The following is a 21,819-nucleotide window of genomic DNA, read 5'->3' as shown; positions in this document are numbered from 1 at the left end:
AGATTATGCAAAATTGGCATATTTTGGTAAAACTTAACTTCCTCTGTATTTAATAACTGTGACGTGATGTGAAACTATCATGGTGATTTTCGAAATCTACACATACAAATTGGTTAAAAACAGCATTTAAGTTCTTGGAGGTAAAAATCATGTTGGCTAGTGTTATAATCAATTGACAGGATTAAGAGCAGTAGATACCTCATGCTTGGTAGCTTCAGTTTCCAAGTTGTTGGCAACCTTAAGAGTTTGAAAAATCAATACCTTTATAGCTCAAACTTGGTAACTATTTTGAAAATATAAATTTTCATTTATATTTTTAAATGTGTGCTCAGATTAATTATGGTATATTGCAATATTGATTATAGTAGATAAAAATTGATAAATCCTTTATATTTATACATATATTTCAGCAAAGGATGAATGATAATGCATGAAACTTACAGAGTAACATGAAAGTTATCCCTATAGAAATAAGTGCTACCAATGTTGCCATTGGGATAAAAAAAAAGATAATTTACTGTGCTCTCTCTTTCCTTACTCCCCTCAGCCTAATATATCTAAATCAACATCTTAGAAGTTTTGAAAAGCCATTAATAGAGTAAAAGCTAGCTAAATATTAGCTTGGTACAAATACATGATGTGCTACTTAATGACATATCAAGACTCTGAAAAATTTATTCCAAGAGGCCAGGACAGCACAGAAAATGAGGCCAAGGTCTCATCAAAAACAACTTTGATAAGAGATGGCCACTATTGATTACAGCTGCTTGTAAGGATCATTGTGGGATATCAATGCTACAAAAGTGTGATTTTCTGTTTCCACAGGAAAGATCCATATCATCTTCACCAAACAGAACTTTATTTAGTTTGTATTTAACTGAATAAATACACATCTTCATATATGATATTAGATATAAAAGTGTCTTAATTCACATTTTAGCAATGTGAATTTCCTTAAATGAAGCTTTTTTACTAATATGTTAACATGAATTGATGTGTCCATACTCACTTGAGTGAATTATGCGAGGCTAAACATGTTATGTAGCAGCACATAAATTACAAAAATATTAATATATTTTAACAAAATTATGTTCCAATACAGTATCTCTTAGTGTAGTATCAGTAATGAATACAGTATATGATTCTCATTATTATCATTACATAAACGATTGCTTTTGCTTCCTCGAGGAATAGTAGAGCAAACTGTAGGAGGAATGATTTATGTGAAAGATGGGCAAGCCTGTAATCGATCTAGGAGTAGAAATATGTGGGAAAAGTGCAGAAAAATATTTTTTTTTGTATTGCAAAATTACCATCAGAAAAATATTGGCATATCCGTTGCAAGTCAAATTGCTTTTAACTGAATCGAAACCAAATCACATATTACAAATTTATAGTCAATAATGATCGAGCAAAGAAACAAGGTTTATAGGAGATAAAATATGCTATGTTCTATAGTTTCAAAACCAAGCTGCACTTAGCTGATATACTGTTTTATTGAGTTTTAAACCATAAAACAGAGATCAGCAACCTATGGCCTAGTATCTGCACCACTTTTGGAACTCCAAATTTTCATTTTTTTCTGTTCAGGGATTGCCATGATTGGAATGAGACAAATTTTTATGGCACTGCCTGAAAATCTGTCCTTTTAGAGATTCTTGTAACTAAATCAGAACTGATTTTCTTATTAAATTCATTAGTGTGTTAGGTTCCAATTTAAAGTCTCGGCCACAGACTGAACTGATTATGACATTTCAAAACCCAAGAGATTGAAAACAAATTCGCCAACAACAGAGTTTCCTGCATTTCTAATTTTGCATTCACTTTCAGAATAATGTCTTAGTAAATTATCTCCTTTCCTCATCTAGAAACACCTGGAGAGTATTGCAGGATCTCCTAAGACTGTGAAGAGGCTGCAATCAGGAGACATACTTTTAGAAACAGCAAACCATAGACATTCAGAGAAACTCTTACAACTTTCAAATTTTGCTGGGATACCTGTTAAAGTATCTCCCAATGCTATCCTAATACATCCAAAGGTGTAATATCCAGCTGGGATCTGTTGAATGTGACAGAGGAAGAAATAACCCAAGAGCTTCAGGATCAAAATGTTATTGCAGCAAAAAGAATCATGATGAAAAAAGACAATAACCTTACACCCACCAGGAATATTATCTTTACTTTTAATTCCCTAAACCTACCGTCATTGGTAAAAACTGGTTATCTGCTTTGCCATGTTCATCCCTATATTCCCAATCCCTTGAGATTGGGAATATAGGGATATTACAAGTGTGGCAAAAGTATGGCCACTCTTAGACGACATGCAGAGGAAACCCAAACTGTGGATCTTCTGATCATACATGAATGTTTGGCAACAGAAAAGACTTGTCTCAACTGCAAAGAAAACCATCCTGTGTACTCTAAAACTTATGACAGATGGAAAACAGAAAAAAATTGTTAAATATAAGGTTGAGAACAAGGTAAGCTATCAAGAAGTCAGAAAAATAAATGCTCCTACTATGCCCAAATGTACCTATGCCAGTATTGTACAAAAACAACAAACAGTGTTCACCCAAACTGATGTTACTGTCCCCTCAAACATATCAATCTCCGACTGGGCTCGAGCTGTCCTCTTACAGCAACAGTCCAATATCCCTAAGTACTCAGACCAGGCAAATAACACTCCTCTTACAATACCAGCAACATCTCCTTCCTCACCAGTGATTGCTTCTATATCAAGTAGTAAAAGTTCCAATTCAAGAAAGAATATCTAAGACAACTCCATGGATACCGATTACTCATTCAACCAGGAAGATCCGATTTTAGAAATATATGCGAAGGAAGTTATGGACACTGGTCAGCCTATATTTCCAAAAAAAGACAAACAGAAGTCTGACCGACATAAAACTGCCATACTGAAAAAGCAGTCAAATACAGCTCCTTGTACTCATCTCAAGTAATACCTTATATTTTACAGTGGAATTGTAGAGGACTTCACAGCAATATTGACGATATTCATGACCTATTCATCACTACTCTCTAGTTGGTTTCTGCTTGCAAGAAACCTATTTAACTTCCCAAATTTCTGCCTCCATAAAGAACTACTCTATATATCGAAAAGATTGCAATACGTTGAATGCTGTCCCTGGTGGTGTGGCCATCTTGATCAACTCACAGATCCCAGTGAAGAAAATTGTTCTTCAAACAGAAATTGAAGCTGTTGCTGTACATTTCATTGCACAGATTGTGATAACGCTTGTTTCAATCCATCTTCCACCAAATCACACCTCCTTTTACAAAGATCTTGAAGACCTTCTAATACAATTACCTTCCTCTGTTTGTCTGTTGGGAGATTTCAATGTCCACCACTCCTTATAGGGATCTTCTAAATTAGATAGATATGGCTGACTAATTGAAACCTTTCTGGATAAGCAAAACCTTACCATTCTAAATCCAGGTGGGCAGGAGCAGCAGTGCGTAGCACACCCTTCTTGATTAGACCGGGGTTTGAGCCCATGCCCACCAAATACAGAGGATGCGGAAAGATCAGGGAATGACCACCACATATCCCCAGAGCAATATGGCCTTAGTTGCTAATGCTCCTAAAAACCAAACAAACCATTCTAAATACTGGTGCACCCACTCGCATACAATTACCAACTGGACAAACTTCTGCAATCAATCTGATTCTGTTTCCAGTCACGGAATGGTCCGTTATAGATGATCCCATGAGCAGTGACCATTTTTCAATTGCTTGTGATTTGCTCACTACACAACCACCATTAGCCCAACCCTGCAGGAAATGGAAATTCTCTCAAGCCGACTGGGTAAAATTTCAGTCAGCTGTCAACCTGGACGAGGAAATTATACGAATACAGCCGATAGATGAAACTACAGATTATATCATGTCAAATCTATTATCTGCAGCTAACTTCTCAATTCCGTTGTCAAATCACACGTCCTGACAGCACTATAACTATTGGTGAAATGATGAATGCACGAAAGCAAAGAAGTTAAAAAATAAAGGTGGAATTTATTTTGTAGATCCCCAACCTTAATCTTATTAACTTCAAGAAGCAAAGGACAAAAGCACATCTTATTCAAAGGCAAACCAAGAAGAATTCTTGGATGCAATTTGCATCTACTGTAAATAAAAACACTGACTCCAGGTTTATATGGAAGAAAATTAGGCAGATTTCCGGCAAGGTTTCCAACCATACCTTTCCTTATTCTTTCGTGGAATGGGCAAGAACTCTACTCCCTAGGATATAGCAAATGTCTTGGGCAAAACCCTTGCCCAAGTTTCAGCAGCATCAACTTATTCTCCAGATTTCCAGAAAATAAAGTCCATAACTGAACAACGAATCATAATCTTTTGAACCTCTATACTCCTGTCTGTCTATTGGGAGATTTCAATGTCCATATAACCAGCCTCTTCAATATTCTGAACTTCTACATGCCTTTAAAACAACAAGCAACAGTGCCGCTGGGCCAGATGGAATATATTACATCATGTTACAACACCTTGATGACAAAAATTTTCAAATACTGCTGGTATTCTATAACCGAATATTTCTGGAAAACATTTATCCTGCCTCTTGGAACGATGCCACAGTCTGGGCCTTTTCGAAACCCTGAAAAGATCCTACCAGTCCGTATCCTACCAGTTACAGACCAATTTCCCTCTCCAGTTGCCTCAGTAAATTACTTGAAAAAGGTATTCATAATAGACTTGTTTGGATCATCTAAGCGCAAGAACTAATGAGTAATAACCAGCATGGCTTTGGGAAGAACAGGTCCTCCTTTGATCTCATGATCAAGGCTGAGTCTGCAATTCACAATGCCTTTGTGAAAAATGAACATCTTGTTATGGTATCTAGATATAGAGAACGCATTTGATATATCCTAGCATCATTGCATTCTCAGTGACTTTCATTCTCTTGGTCTGCAAGGCAACCTGCCTATATTCATTAGGAACTTCCTCCAGAATCATTTGTTCCAAGTTCAATATCACAATTCGCTTTCTATGACATTTTTACAGGAAGAAGAAGTACATTTCCTAGTTCATTTCACAAATATATGTGGTCTGAATTCTGATCTTGATGATGGGCATTTCCACTTGCAGTCTGCCAAACCCCATGTAACTGAGATAACTGAGATTTCTGACAGAATCTCAGTTATCGGTTGATTCAACTACTGCTTATCTCAGTTGCCCAAATTATTCGCTGTATGATTACTTTCACCTCAAAGGTGGTATTTGTGCATACATCTGTTCCGATATTCCCCGTCAGAGACTTGGTAATTTGGAATCTCATCTTTTCGATCTTCTCTGGCTTAAAATCTCTCTACCTCATTGTGTCAAATTCATCTGTTGTGTCTACCATTCGCCCAACTCCACTAATCACTTGGAGCTCTTCGACTTCCTCTCTTTGCAACTTGACTTTCTCCAGTCCAACTTTCCTAACAGTGAGGTAATTTTCCTTGGTGATTTTAATGTTCACAACTCCAGCTGGCTTCCATTTTCTAGTCACACCTACCCAGCTGGTCGAGATGCTGATTGTTCATTTACCTACATGAATACCAGACAATCCCAACCATACAGCCAACATGCGTCATCTTTTTCTCACAAACAACCCTTCTAAGTACACAATCGAAGTGAGAGGTCCTTTAGGCACCTCATATCACAACTTGGTGATTGTCTCTTCTCCAATGGAGCCTTCATCTCGTGGCTATTCCCAACCTCGTATTGTTTGGCATTACAAGAATGCAAAATGGGATGACCTGCGAGATTTATTTTCTTTCTTTTCCTTGGTTGGATTACTGTTTCAAAACTTCTGATGTCAACGTTTGCTCAGATCGTGTCAGTGAAATTATTCTTGCAGGAATGTAATCCTTTATTCCACAATCCACTTTAAAATGTCTTCCTTTATCTAAACCTTGGTTTTCCAATTAATGTGCTAAGGCTATTCAAGAGAAGAATGCTGCATATTGTAATTGGCTTGTTTCCAATTCTTCAGTTTCATTTTCTGCCTACACCAAAGCTCTGAACAATTGTAAAGCAGTTATTAACCAGTGCAAACTAGATTTTGAACAGGCTAAGAGTAGAAAACTTGCTTCTTGCCCTAATGTTAGATGAGCATTCTGGTCTCTTGCCAAATATTTTGCCCATCTTTGCTCCCCTCTGTCAAAACCAGATGGTTGTATTGTCACTTCAGCCAAGGATAAAGATGACCGGCCAACATCCCATTTTTCTTCCAACTCATGTATTAATGATCTTGGTAAAACACCTCCCACCATTCCCAACATGCTCCATTCAATGCCTCCTGTGGTCTTCCGTCAAAAGGATGTCAGAAGGATTTTTGACGAATCTTGATACTAAGAAGGCTCCAGGTCCTAATGGTATTTCTCCCCTTGTTCTCAAAATCTGCACTCCTGAACTTACTCCTGTTCTTTGCTGCCTTTTTTCACTTTCTTATTCCAAAGGTGTTTTTCCTTCTGCTTGGAAATTTGCTCATATCCAGCCAGTTCCTAAAAAGGGTGACAAATCCCTCCCATTCAATTATCGTCCGATTGCAATTACTTCTACTCTTTCTAAAGTAATGGAGAAATCAATTAACCCCCAAATCTTAAACTACCTAGAAACCTATCTCATCAACGATGCCCAGTATGGATTCCATCAGTGTCAATCCACTGGTGATATTCTGGCTTATGTTACCCATTTATGGACAAATTCAATGGAAAAGTTCGGTGAAACGCAAGCAGTTGCTGTTAACATCTCAAAGGCTTTCGATCGTGTTTTGCATAAGGGTCTTCTAAACAAGCTTCCATCTTATGCTACAAGGTTCCATCTCTTGCTACAAGGTTCACCCTGTGTTAAATCAAATCAGAAGTCTCCTATTGCAAATTGAAAAATGCCATCAATCAGTGACCTTTTGCTGGATACCAGCACATTCTGGGACAGAGGGGAATGAACTCGCTGACAAAACTGCCAAAGGTCCATCAATTTTTGATTTGGCCTCCACCCCAGTCCCACCCTCTGACTATAATCACATCATACAAACATCATGTCTTGCAGAGTGGAAAGATCTATGGCACACCCAAATCAATAATAAATTCTAGTTGAAACAGGAACCAAAGCTTTGCTGCTCTAGCATCAAAACAGTGCGAAGAGAAGAAATGGTACTTGCATGGGCACGAATAGGACAACATATCTGACTCACCTCCATCTACTCACAGAAGAAGATCCTCCTCAGTGTTCTGCACATTTAACAGTAAAACATATCCTGATTGAATATCTGCACTATCAACATGACAGAACATCCATACTGTTTTCCCTGACAAATCTACGAGAACTGATGACATTATGACATTTTATTGGCGAGGATGCAAACATCAATGAATTTTTCTCTTTTCTAAAAAAAAATTGGACTATATCATAAATTCTAAAAGATCTTGGTATTAAAAATGAAGTGGTTACATCTGAACTTTGTTTTTAGCTTTTTCCTATGAATAGACACACTATAGCCCCAGCAGCTTATGCACCCCTAAACCCCCATAACACATACATATTTTTGCAAAATAGCAACAGGTAGTTTGTTTACATGTTAAGACTCCCCATTACCATTTTGAAAATTTACTGATGGCACCAGAAACCACAGACAGTAAACCCAACACACACACACACACACACACTGAACTCAAAATATCGCCATCCTGCGTAGGAATATGCTGGATTAAGCCCTATATAAACAATTACAGGAAAGGGTGAGGAATGAAATAAATATCATTATAAACCTCCATTAATTTGTTAGTAGAGATAAGATTAACTAGTGTCAAAACAGCAGATAATTTTATAGCTATATTTAAATATGAACATGTATTGTTCTTAAAGATAAATTTCATAGCCACATATCATTGTGAGACAGAGTTCATGAGGTATTTTGCACTTGAATCACAAGGGAGGGCAGGTCAAAAATGAAAAATTGTGGTTGCATATTAAGGACGGAATGGAATAATGGGAAATTTGCACTGGTAAAGGCACTTGATGCAAGAAAGCAAGCTTATATAGCATCAGCCAGAAAAAAAAAAAAAAATCTTCTCATTTCCCCCATCCACTCACTCCAAATGTTTGTCTAGTTCTGCCTTGAATCTATTTAAGCTGTCAACTTCTACGACGACAGGTGGAAGTTTGTTCCAGCAATCAACCACCCGCTGGCTAAAGGCAAACTTCTACACATCTATCCTACAACTGTCTTTCCTCAATTTGAATTTATGCACTCTCAAGCAATTATTCTGTGCAAGAGGAAGAATCTCATCAGCACTGAGCATGCTCAAAAAAGGTGTATAAAACCTATTCAAGGCTTTATACACCTCAATCAGATCACCATGCAGGTGCCTAGTATCCAGGCACTGCAATTTGCAAAACCTAAGCCTTTCTTCATAAGAGCAATCCTTTGTTCCATTCACTAATCTTGTTGTCCTTCTCTGTACTCATTACAATAGTTCTACACCCTTCTTAAAACGAGGCCTCCAGACCTGTATACAGTACTCAAGGTGTGGCCTGGTCATTGCCTTATAGAAGGGGATAATCATCTCCTTATCCCTGTCAGAAACATTCCTGTATATCATTGACAAGACACCATGAGCTACTCTTGCAAACCGTCTTCACTGCTCAGAAAACTTCATATCTGCCTGCACAACCACCCCCAAGTCCCTTTCATTCTCTACCACTGTCAGTATAGTACCACACACTTGATACGTTGTTCTGGAGATACTGCTTCCTATATGCTGTACTTTACATTTGTCATTATTAACCTTCAGTTGCCTCCTCTTAGCCCATCTGCTCAACTTTTCTAGATCCTGTTACAGCAGCATACTGTCAATAGCATTATTAACAACCCTGCCAACCTTTGTATCGTCTGCAAACTTGGACATTAAGCCTGATATACCATCATCAATATCATTAATAAATACAGAAAACAACAGTGGACCCAACACTGAACACTGGGGGACTCCACTAATAACATTAGTCCACGAAGAGCAGTGTCCATTGATTACCACTCTGTCTTCTCCCCCTCAACCATCCCTTTATCCATAGCAGCAATTTGCCTCTGGTGCCATTCTGCTCCAATTTGTGCAGCAGTCTTCCATGTGCAACAGTATCAAAAGCCTTTCTAAAATCCAAATATATGATATCAAAATTATTCCCTGCATCCTGTTTCTTTGTGAACACATCATAGTATCCAATCAAATTGGTCAGGCAAGGCCTCCCCTTAACAAATCCATGCTGTGGCTGAGCTATAACTGAATTCTTCTCTAGATGATCCTGCAGTGCTCCTTTAATCAGTGCCTCCATTAATTTCCCTGGAAGAGAAGTTAAACTAACTTGTCTGTAATTTCTTGTGTCGCTCGCCCTTTGGATCCTCCTTTGTGAATTTGGTTCACATTTGCACATCTCCAGTCTATGGGTACCTCCCCTGAGTCTAAAGAAGCTCTCATAATTGTGGCTAAGGGTTTACTTACTTCCTTTGCAGCCTCCTTTAATATAACTGGATATATCCCATCCACCCCAGGTTCCTTTCTTATGTTTAACTTCTACAATTTCTCTTCCACTTTGCTCTCAGTTATTACAAAATCATCTAGCTCACTGCCAGAGTTTAATTCACCTCTGCCATTCCCCTCCCTGAATAACTCCTCTTTTGTGAATGTAGATGCAAACTACTCATTTAATTTGTTAGCTACCTCAGCAGGATCATCAACAGTTGAACCATCGATATCAAGTGGACCACTCTGATTCATCCCTTTCCTTCTAGAGTTTACATTAGTAAAGAACTCTTTGCTGTTTTTCTTTGCATCTTTTGCCAAAGATTTCTCATAATCTGCCTTTGCCTGCCTAACCTCCTTTGGGAGTTGGTTAGAGACCAGCTTATATTGATCATAGGTTTCCTTGTTGCCTGTTAATTTATATGTATCCCATGCATTTTCTTCTCTGCCACATGTCTCCATTAACCTTGAACAATATTTCTTACTTGGTATGTAAAGCCTAGTAGGTTCCAAGATTAATTCTTTGAATGCTTCGCATTTTGAATTTGCTGTTGGTAACATCATTAGTTTGTCCCAGCGTATAGAATTTAAATACTGTCTCAGACCATCGTAGTCACCTTTACGAAAGCAAAAACCCCTTTCCTTTACCACTGAATGTAGTTACTTCTTTGAGTAAATCCCACTTCAGCACACTGGGTTCCTTTATCTGAAGATTCTTAATGCATGAAGAACCACTACTGATAATCAGATCAAGAGTATTACTTCCTCTAGTTGCCTCTCGAACATGCTGCTGTAAAAAACAGTTATCCAATAAATCCACAAAAGCATTGCTAGTGTGTGAGAACCAACCCACAAATTCCAGTCAATATCTGGGAAATTAAAATCCCCCATTAACCATTAGTAGAGGCATTTGATGCAAGAAAGCAAGCTTATGCAGCATCAGCCAAAAAAAAAAATAAATAAATAAATAAAATAAAATAAATAAATAAAAAAAAAAATAAATAAATAAATAAAAAATAAATAAAATAAAATAAAATAACCACTTCCACTTCACCCCTCTGTTCGTTCGAAATACCTGTCCAGCTGAGCCTTAAACTTATTTAGGCTATCAACTTCCACGACAAGGGATGGAAGTCTGTTCCACCAACCAACCACCTGCTGGCTAAAGGCAAATTTCCGCACGTCTATCCTACATCTGTCTTTCCTCAATTTGAATTTATGCCCTCTCAGGTGATTATTCTGAGCTAGAGGGAGAATCCCATCAGTATTGAGCATGCTCAAACCATTCAAGGCTTTATACACCTCTATCAGATCACATCGTTGGTGCCTAGTCTCCAGACACTGTAATTTGCAAAACTTAAGCCTTTATTCGTAAGAGCACCCCTTTGTTCCATTCACTACTCTTGTCGCCCTTCTCTGTACTCGTTCCAGCAGCTCTACATCCTTCTGGAAATGAAGCCTCCAGGCCTGTATACAGTGCTCTAGGTGTGGTCTGACCATTGCCTTATACAAGGGAATAATCACCTCCTTATCCCTGCTAGAAAAATTCCTATATATCATTGACAATACACCATGAGCTACTCTTGCAGCCCATCTGCACTGCTCAGAGAACTTCATATCTGCCTGCACAACCACCCCCAGATCCTTTTCATTCTGTACCACTGTCAGTGTAGTACCACACAGTTGATATGTTGCTCTGGGGTTGCTGTTTCCCATATGCAGTACTTTACATTTGTCAATGTTAAACTTCATATACCACCTCTCAGCCCATCTGCTCAACCTTTCCAGATCCTGTTGCAGCAGCATAGTGTCAGTAGTGTCCTTGACAACCCTGCCAACCTTCGTATCGTCTGCAAACTTGGACATTAAGCTTGATATACCATCATCAATATCATTTATAAATACAGAAAACAATAATGGACCCGATACTGAACCCTGAGGGACTCGACTAATAACATTAGTCCATGATGAGCAGTGTCTATTGATTACCACTCTCTGTCTTCTCCCCCTCAACCACCCCTTTATCCATAGCAGCAATTTGCCTCCAGTGTCACACTGCTCCAATTTGTGCAGCAGTCTTCCATGTGCAACAGTATCAAAAGCCTTTCTAAGATCCAAGTATATAATATCAAAGTTATTCCCTACATCCAGTTCTTTTGTGACTGCATCACAGTATCCAATCAAATTGGTCAGGCAAGATTTCCCCTTAACAAAACCATGCTGTGTCCAAGCTATAACTGAATTCTTGTCTAGATGATCCTGCAGTGCTTCTTTAACTAGTGCCTCCATTAATTTTCCAGGAACAGAAGTTAAACTCACAGGTCTATAATTACTTGTGTCAGCCTTTGATCCTCCTTTGTGAATTGGGGTCACATTTGCACATCTCCAGTCCATGGGTACCTCCCCTGAGTCCAGAGAAGCTCTCATAATTATGGCTAAGGGTTTGCTTACTTCCTTTGCTGCCTACTTTAATATAACTGGATAGATCCCATCCACCCCAGGTGCCTTTCTTGTGTTTATCTTCAACAATTTCTCCTCCACTTTACTCTCAGAGATTACAAGATTCTCTAGCTTACTGCCAGAGTTGAATACACCTCTGGCATTCCCATTGCTGAATAACTCCTCATGTGTGAATGTCGATGCAAAATATTCATTTAGTTTGTTAGCTACCTGAGCAGGATCATCAACAGTTAACCCTTCGATATCCAGTGGACCAATCTGATTCATCCTCTTCCTACTAGAGTTTACATAAGTAAAGAACTCTGCTGTTTTTCTTTGCATCCCTTGCCAAAGATATCTCGTAATCTGCCTTCGCCTGCCTAACCTCCTTTGTAACTTGTATCTATCATAGGCTTCTGTGTCACGTGTTAATTTGTATGTATCCCATGCATTTTTCTTCTCTGCCATATGTCTCATTAGTTCATCTGACATTCATTTAGGCCTAAACCTTGAACAATATTTCTTAGTTGGTATGTAAAGCCTAGTAGCTTCCAAGATAAGTTCTTTGAGTGCTTCCCATTTTGAATTTGCTGTTGGTAACAGCATCAGTTGGTCCCACTGTATAGAATTTAAATACTGTCTCAGTCCATCGTATTCACCTTTACGAAAGCAATAACCCTTCCCTTTACCCCTAATGGTAGTTACCTCTTTGAGTAAATCCCACTTCAGCACACTGTGATCACTGCCACCTAGTGGTTCATTTATCTGCAGATTCTTAATGCATGAAGAATCACTACTGATAATCAAATCAAGAGTATTACTCCCTCTATTTGCCTCCCGAACATGCTGATGTAGAAAACAATCATCGAATAAATCCACAAAAGCCTTGCTAGTGTGTGAGTGACCAGCCCCCAAATTCCAGTCAATATCTGGGAAATTAAAATCCCCCATTATAAGACTCTCTGATTTACTGGCCCACTCTATTTCCCTGTACAGTTTCTTATTATACTCATCAGAGTCATTAGGCCTATAGCATACTCCTACTCTCAATTTTGATCTTCCAATGCTTATGTCACACCAAACTGACTCGACACTGCACTGTCCAGCGATGTCGACTGGCTTCACTTCCTTGGATTTTATGTATTTCTTAACTAATAGCATAACTCCCTCCTCCCTTCCTATCCTGTCTATCCTTTCTGCAGACATTGTACTCCCCAAATTCTAGTTCTGCATTCCTTATATCTGTGTGACACCATGAAATCCCAACAATATCTGCCTTTGATGTTTTGAGCAATACCTCAAATTCATCAAATTTATTTACTAAACTACTAGCATTGGTGTACACGCAAGTATACATGCACCTGTTCTTTTTCTTAGCTACCCTAACACAACCCATGTGTTTACTTGTACCCTAATGATTCCCAGCAGTCTCTGAAATATCCTGCATCTTATTTTCCAGGCTGCTGCTCATTCCCATAGAAGCAGTGCAAGAATCACTTTCGCCTCTGCCAGTGGCTACTGTTAATCTATTAGTCCTTGTATCCCCCCAATCTAGCAGTTTTCCGACCCACCTAACACTGCCTCGATAGCATCGGCAAACATTCTTGCACCCTTTCTATTTAAGTGTATCCCATCCCTTTTTTTTTTTTTTTTTTTGGCTGATGCTGCATAAGCTTGCTTTCTTGCATCAAATGCCTCTACTAATACTAATGCTAAAATATAAGGTATTACTTGAGATGAGTATAAGGAGCTGTATTTGACTGCTTTTTCAGTATGGCAGTTTTATGTCGGTCAGAATTCTGTTTGTCTTTTTTTGGAAATATAGGCTGACCAGTGGCCATGACTTCCTCTGCATATATTTCTAAAATCGGATCTTCCTGGTTGAATGAGTAATCGGTATCCATGGAGTTGTCTTAGATATTCTTTCTTGAATTTGAACTTTTACTACGTGATATAGAAGGAATCACTGGTGAGGAAGGAGATGTTGCTGGTATTGTAAGAGGAGTGTTATTTGCCTGGTCTGAGTACTTAGGGATATTGGACTGTTGCTGTAAGAGGACAGCTCGAGCCCAGTCGGAGATTGAAATGTTTGAGGGGGACAGTAACATCAGTTTGGGTGGACACTAAAATTATGATAGCTTACTAATATCTTGATAGCTTACCTTGTAAGGTAAGACACCTTGTAAGACACCTTACCTTGTATTATAAGACATTCTGATTTATTCGCCCACTCTATTTCTCTGTACAGTTGTTTATTATACTCATCTGATTGGCTTCATTTTGAGTTAAATGCTAAGGCAATTAAGGCCATGTGGCATCAGCATGTATCTATTAATCGCTTGTATTTCAGCCTGGCTTCCATGAGAGTAAAATCATATCTCCGTTTTAATCTAAAATTTGCAGATCCAAACAGAAATAAGCTTTTATAAAAAGTTCTGATTTGCACCAGGAAGCAAACTTCAGACCTTTTTTTGAATAGGTGAAGTGGAAGCCATTATACTTCTATAGACGACATAAACAGGTAATCATATTTAGAATATGATGAATAAATAGTCTAATTGCAGTATTATGATCATCAAACAAGAAAGAATACACATGCATGCATACATACAGAGTTGGCTTTGCAATACTTTTGCCTATAATACAGTCCATACACATTTTGTCATGGACTCCACAAGTTGTTGCAGGGTGTTCTGTGGTAGTGCTATACGGGTGTTGCACAGTGTGTCCAGTAATGTCTGCACATTTCGGGCGAATAGTCATGGCATATAGTTTAGGATCTACTGGAAATTAACATTCCAGTTCTTTTCCATTAGATCCCAAATATGTTCAAATGGGTTGGGATCAAATGAGTTGCACAGCTACAAGAGGACAGAGAACTCATTATCGTGTTCCTGAAACCAGTTAGCAACCTGGCCTTGTGTCATGGTGTGTTTTCTTGTTGATAAATGCTGGAGTTGTCAGAATACACTGTCATCATGAAGGAGTGTAGGTCTTTATAAAGGTGGACATTCCCATTGAGCCATCGATTAGAGGATCTAGGGCGTGCCACAAAAATATTCTCCAAACTATAACACCATTGCAGCCTGCCAAACACCAACAGTGCATCCAGATGCCATGGCCTTTTGCTGCTTTCTCCAAATGCAGATATGCCCATCATAATAGAGTTGGGTCCGGTGCATGCAATGCACAGTTTCTTGTGTCTCGCAGTGAGCAGTATTCGTGGCAGCCATCAACTGCCATAGCCTATACAAGCAAATGTTTAACATACAGGCTATGTAGGCATTTGTCTTTCTATTCCTATATTGTGCTGGGTGGTTAGCTGAACCAATATATTGCATTGCTGCTGTGTTACAAGATGAGAAAGATGATGCTTACCATGGCATTATTCACACATAGTTCTCCCACATGTGATCCTAGGCTGGTTGTTCAGCCATGTTGAGCCAGTCATGGTAGGCTCATGACACCATAGAACAGGAGCAATTAATCATATTAGCTGCTGTTGAGATACTGGCACCTGCATGTCTTGCTCTCGCACAATCACATTCCACATTCAGAGTCAGAAATATCTTGAGTGCGGCATATTCTTCCTTGCCGTACTGCAATCTTATTTCAGCTGTTCCTGACTTTGAGCCTTTACCAGCATCACAGACAGTCTATTCCTGTACAAGAAGGGAGGTTGATAATACAAAGACAACTCAGTGTATATTAGCTTTAAGAATCTATGCATACCCTACTTCATGTTAGTATTCAGAATGATAGCCAACAGAACATTAGTACTGTATTAGTTATTTTATTATTAATAAAAACATATATATTCATAAAAGTGGAGATGTGACTAAATCACCTATCTTTACTTTAATGTTAATGAAATTATGAATTTCTATACTGATATTATTATTGTTGCAAATTAAGTTGTTTATTAATTTTAAAAATGAATTTTGTTCATATTCAGTATGTAGTATAAACAGGAACAAACCAAAATATATATTGCATAAGTGCAGTGTTTCTGTATGTTATTTGAACAACTCTTGCAACAAGTAAACAGTTCAAATCAGATAATTGTATTATAGAAATTGTAAAGAAATATTGGTATATACATATTTAAAATTAACCATAGTACATAGAAACACAGGATACTTAAACTTGAGAATATATTATAAAACATTATAATTGACAGAGCCCACTTCTCACCAATACAAATAGAGGTAATAATCTCCTATAACAGAGATGCTAGCCCTTCAATCCCAGGATTCTTTTATCACTGTTACCAAACCAAGACAAATAATACTGAAATAATTTAAAAATTAGAAAGGTGTGTAATTGTCCTTGAGAAATTCTGTTCCCTCCCTCCTATCTTTTTTATTTATCTCCTTCCTAATCTTAAAGATTACTACAGTTATTCCTAATTTCTTTAACATTTGATCCTTATATTAACCCTTCTGCAACTGGGTCTTTATGCAAGTGTTCCTGTTACATCCAGCTAAACTGCAAATTGGTACCTCCATAGCCAGGTGGGCGTAGCAGCAGCGCGCAGCACACGTTTCTTGATTAGACCAGGGTTTTGAACCCCCTGACCACCAAATACAGAGGATGTGGAAAGGTCAGGAGATGACCACCGCATATCCTCAGAGCAATATGGCCTTAGTTGCTAATGCTCCTAAAAACCAAATAACAAACAAACATAAACTGCAAATTAAACTGGTAGACAAAAGGTAAACTGTAAATGACATGTACAGTAATTTCCAAAATAACTGATACAAGTCATATTTGGTACGAGTAAACATGAATTAACAGTGCGGTGTGAATTTGCAGGTAAAATTGTAATTTCTGAGATGTGCAAATGAGCCCATGTATAATCTGAAAGTGAGTATCAAGCAGAGGATGTTACAGACCTTAGTAGGGAATATAATTACTTCAGACATCTAGGCAACCCTAAATATAGGCTCTTATGCTATTAATGAAAATGGGAGCCCACCCTTCCAGAGAGCTCTCTGTAACTTGTGATGCTCTGGGGAGTGGCTCTGACCTGCAATTTGTTCCCCTCAGAGTACTCTGTACATGCATGAGATTCAAGTCTTAAATGCTGACTCCATTTGGGAAATATCTTCATTCTGAGGAAAGTCCTTCATCACTTGCACTATATTAGGGGAAGGACATTATCACCCATAAGGAACTGGGGACCTGCAGCAACCCTAAAAAGTCTGACTAATGCTTCAAAGATTTCAACCCTATACTACATAGTGTTTTGTTCTCTTGAAGATGATAAACTCTCTACATGCATTGTGCATTATGCCCACACAGACCATATCCTTTACATTATTCCTCTTCCCTGATGTTTTTGGATTGTTTCATCCGACCAGATGAAGATATATCAAGAATCAGACTGTAGATTGAATTTGGATTCATCCATTAAGATCACATGGGTTCAGTTTACATGTTTGCACAAGCAGCTGAAATGGGCTGTTCTTTGAGATGAGGTGAGAGAGACAAGTGATGGGCTACCTTGCATACAGATACTTCTACTGCAGCCCATGGGATAAGTTAGGAAGATGATATTCCATTCTGAGGCAGTCACAGACCTAGAAAAGAGGTGTGCTGTTATTTCCTTATGTCATCTATCATTTAGAACCTGATGTGGCTCTTTGGGATGCTTTCCTTGTCACCTGGAACTGTCTTCACAATCAGGATATACTATTTAGTGAATATTTAGAGCCTTGCTACCAACACCACAGTGAATCACTCATGTCTGTGCAATTAGAGCATAAAATATTACTCAGACTTGCTTGGTATCCATGCACAATTGAACTGCGCAACACACTTTGAGACTGCACTGTTTAAAGTTGCCTAATTTTCCATTTCAGAACAATGTGCATGCATTCCCATTTGCCTCAGTTTTTTGACCCGTGTGCACAATTTCAGTTCAATTTTCCAAGGGTAAGTGTGCAAAATTATATTAACTTTTCTCTATCAGTGTATCTAGACACTGATTCAAAGAATTTAAGGAACTCATTATAGTATATTACTGGAAAATTTTGTGAAGTATGTTATAATAAGTGTAGCCTGATCTGTAAATAACTTGATGAAAAATATTGAAGCCTATTAAAAATATGAAAGTGACATTTGCATAATAAATGTTTACATAGCCCACTGTTATTGCCTGATGATATGCTGCAAGATTTTTGCATGAAAGAGGAATCAGGTAAGTTTAATGTATAACTTTCAGAATTGTGTAATAATACTGACAGAATATTAACTTGAAAATTTATGATACAAATTTAATTATGAAATTCATCAATTTAATTATGAAATTCATCTAACTTCTTTAAAAGTTTTTTTCCTATATTATATGAAATACATAAAAAAAAAAAAAAAAATTCCATGTGGGTTGTCGTGAGCCCACACACGAGCATTGTACTGATTGAAGAAGCCTTCCCGAGTGAAATAAGCCTCATCCGTGACAAAACATAGGCTGGAAAATTCAAGTCTTGAATACTTTCTTGGAGAAACCACTGCGCAAAAGCCATACGTGCAGGATGATCTTGGGGGAGCAGTAACTGAACCCTTTGGAGATGAAAGGGGTGTAAGGAATTGTTGTGCAGACACGCTGTACACTGCAACGAGACACTCCTAAGGCAGAGGCAACGGCACGTGTGCTGGTAGTAGGATTATTCTGGAAGTCATTCAACACACTTTCTTCCATGGCGGGAGTTCGCGTCAAACGTGGTCTGCCCGCACTACTCCTGTTACCTCTAAATGACCCATAATCGCACAAATTTTGATGCACATATGCAAACAAATGGTGGTCCTGCACATGTCTGTCTGGGAAGCGTTCTCCATAAATTCTTTGAGTGGCTCGTCCATTGCCCTCTGTTAATCCATACACTAGGTGCATGTCTGCCAGCTCACAGTTCGTATATCGATGCATGCTCTTCATGCGGCGACTACTGCTTGAATGAGTAAACCAGAAATTTTCCCTCTCATGAACTAATGAACAGCGCCATATACCGACTTATGGTGACGTTTCTGGTTATGGGTTCCTATGCGATTCACATTCCTTTAGATGTTATCTACCTCCCCTAAACATTTGTACCAATATTTTTTGAGACGTCCTGTATATATTGAGCTTCTTGAAATTGTCACAATATGGGCACCTTTCCTGGTGAGATTGGTAGAGGGCACCCATAAAAGGAAAGACTTCAAATATATGGGTTGCTACAGAGCATGGAAACTGGGCACCTTAGGGAAGATTTGATTGAGGTGTATAAGGCTCTGAGAAAATAAAATAAAATGAATGAGGGTGAAATTTTCACTGTTTATAAACATTTCTGGAATTAGGGGCCATGAATTTAAATTACAAAGGGGGTGAGGGTTTAGACTGGATTGCAGAAAGTTTTCTTTTAGTCAGCAAGTTTTTAATTATTGGAATAAATTGCTTTTGTGGGTGGCTAAGGCTGACAGCTTGAAAAAATTCATAGCTCAGCTGGATAGATAGCTACACGAGGAAGGAGCCAAATGGTGGTTTATTTTTTATTTATTTATTTATTTATTTATTTTATTATTACTTTATTTTTGGCTGGTGCAGCAAAAGCCCAGGCTCCCTTGCACCATATGGCTAATACCGATACTATTTCAATTTGCCCCTTTATTGATTGAGGCAAGTGAAACAAACTCACTAGGGGACAAAATTTTTAAACAAAACTAGATGGTTAGTATTTGTATCAGCATGTTAGATAAAATACAAGGGGTAAGAAAGTCCTAGCCTTGATCATCATGAATTAGATAACATCGTAGGGGTTGAGAGTACATGAACCAGGAGGTGATCAGACAGTTCTAGGTGGGAAAAAGAAAAAGAAAGAGGTGGCAGTTATAAAAGGTAAAGACATCGGTATTACTGTCAGAAAAGGGAACTGTATGTGTAGGTTATAATTATACAGGAAACCCTTGATTGGTGCAGTTAATGAATCCTTGAAATATACCGCACATATTAAAACCGCACTAATCAAACTTAAGAAACAATGGGAATAATTATAATGAATCCTTGAAAATTATGAAATTGTAAAAACATTTTTTCTTACTCAATACGTACCTATAATGCACTGCATAGTTCTTAAATTATTAAGGAATAAATTTAAAAAAAGATAGTATGATTTAAATTTTATTTTTTGCAAAAAAACTTATCTAACTTCATTTGAACAGTGGTAGTTTTCTTCCTTTCCTCTATGGTTTTGCGATAACAATCAATTTGCTTATCTAACCCTCGACGAATGTTCATGCTTCTCTCTGCATCTGGATCAATCTCTAGTACGAGTTCTTTTGCTCTTTAAAGTGTATTAAATAGTTCAAATTTTTTGAATGAAATTTCTTTGAGAGCAAATTGCTTTTCTTCTGCTTCATTTTCGTCTTCTTCCTCGTATGCATGTTGATGCTCAATTTCAAGAAGATCGTCGTTACTTAAGTCTTTTGAATGCGATTCCAATAATTCTCCAATGTTTTCTGAATCTACTTCCTCAAAGCCGAGGTCTTTTCCAATTGTAGTAATTTCATCAATAACTTTGTTGACAGGATTAATGAAACCGCAAAAATCATTTGCGCATTCAGGCAAAAGATTCTGCCAGACTGCTCTCATGCAGCTGTTCGTCATTTCTTCCCACGATTTGTGTATGTTCTCAACTGCTTCTTTAATATCGTAATATTAAAGAAGTTTAATATTAATAATAAAAGAATATGAGTTACCAGAGCAAATTTCAATTTCAGAGTGGTATGGGGGTGCTGCTGTCAAGCATTTCGGAGTCGATTCTCATGCATTTAAGTTAGAAGACCCTGGTGAGTGCGTGTCACGTATTTGCCGCTTCAGGCATCGTTGTGAGTTGCCAAGCACCGCAAGAAAAAAACAGCGCACTAATCAAATTTGATAACGCATATATTAAGGGGATAGTATCAAAAAAATTTTGTGCACTAATTAAAATCGCACTGTTCAAAACCGCATTAATCAAGGGTTTCCTGTATATAAATTCACTTTATATATATAACAAAAAGAAAAATTAAAATAGATGCAACTCTAGTACAGCTAAACAAAGGAGTTTACAACTAAAAATGCACATCACACAAGCATTTGGCAAAACAACTAAATCACAAAAAAATATCCAAAAAAAAAAAGGTAGACACACCATTCAATTACCACACAGCAAGGAGTTAAGCCGGCTATTCTCTTTCTGAGGAATAGCATTTGCACTGGCAGCACTTTCCAGGAATCCAGCTCAATGGATGAAAAGTCAGAACACAATATTCACAATGCTATTGACATGCTTCCTGTTCCTCACTAACAAAATAGAAAAGTTGTTTTTCATGAAGTATTCTCCCAGGAATTCTCCAATGGAATTTTTTTTTTGATTAACATTAAATTGTGTTCAATAAATAGTGTAATAGTCATGTTCATCAGCTTATTTTTAAATTTAGCTAGGATTTTGTCAGTTAAGATTTAACATTCTTAGAACTTCTTGTATTGGTGATTTGGCATGAATGTCATATCATGTAACTAGTAGTGTAGTGCATGGTTAGTGAAATTGTGGGTATTAATTATGGTAAATAAGTATCTGCAAATGCTGTAAGTTGTCATATTTTTGTGTTTTTAGCTAACAAATTTTATTTCTAGTAAGGCTATAACTAACTTAAAACTCTATAAATGTAATGGTATATCATAATATATATAACATACATTTGATAGTGTAATACGTATTATTACATTTAAGTATCTATTAGTTTAGTGGACAGTAATCCACTAAGTTTCTGTCCACTAAAAACATGGGATACCTATCTAGTAACAGGTAGGCCCAC

General features: G+C 37.7%; 1 protein-coding gene across 1 annotated transcript in view; it reads left to right on the top strand.

Moving 5' to 3' along the window:
* The window catches only part of LOC150078970 (uncharacterized), a 141,359-nt gene that overhangs the window by 72,053 nt on the left and 47,487 nt on the right, over positions 1 to 21,819 (top strand). Inside the window, exon 7 of the mRNA XM_090382907.1 lies at positions 18,129 to 18,184. Coding sequence (XP_090239033.1) covers positions 18,129 to 18,184 — 56 coding nt within the window. The remainder of the gene's footprint in view (positions 1 to 18,128; positions 18,185 to 21,819) is intronic.

The sequence above is a fragment of the Mastigoproctus giganteus genome, chromosome 10 (assembly GCF_048544385.1).
Source record: "Mastigoproctus giganteus isolate SK-2022 chromosome 10, ASM4854438v1, whole genome shotgun sequence".
NCBI lineage: Eukaryota > Metazoa > Arthropoda > Arachnida > Uropygi > Thelyphonidae > Mastigoproctus > Mastigoproctus giganteus.
The sequence above is the reverse complement of the archived record's forward strand: the minus strand, read 5'-3'. Positions and strand labels throughout refer to the sequence as shown.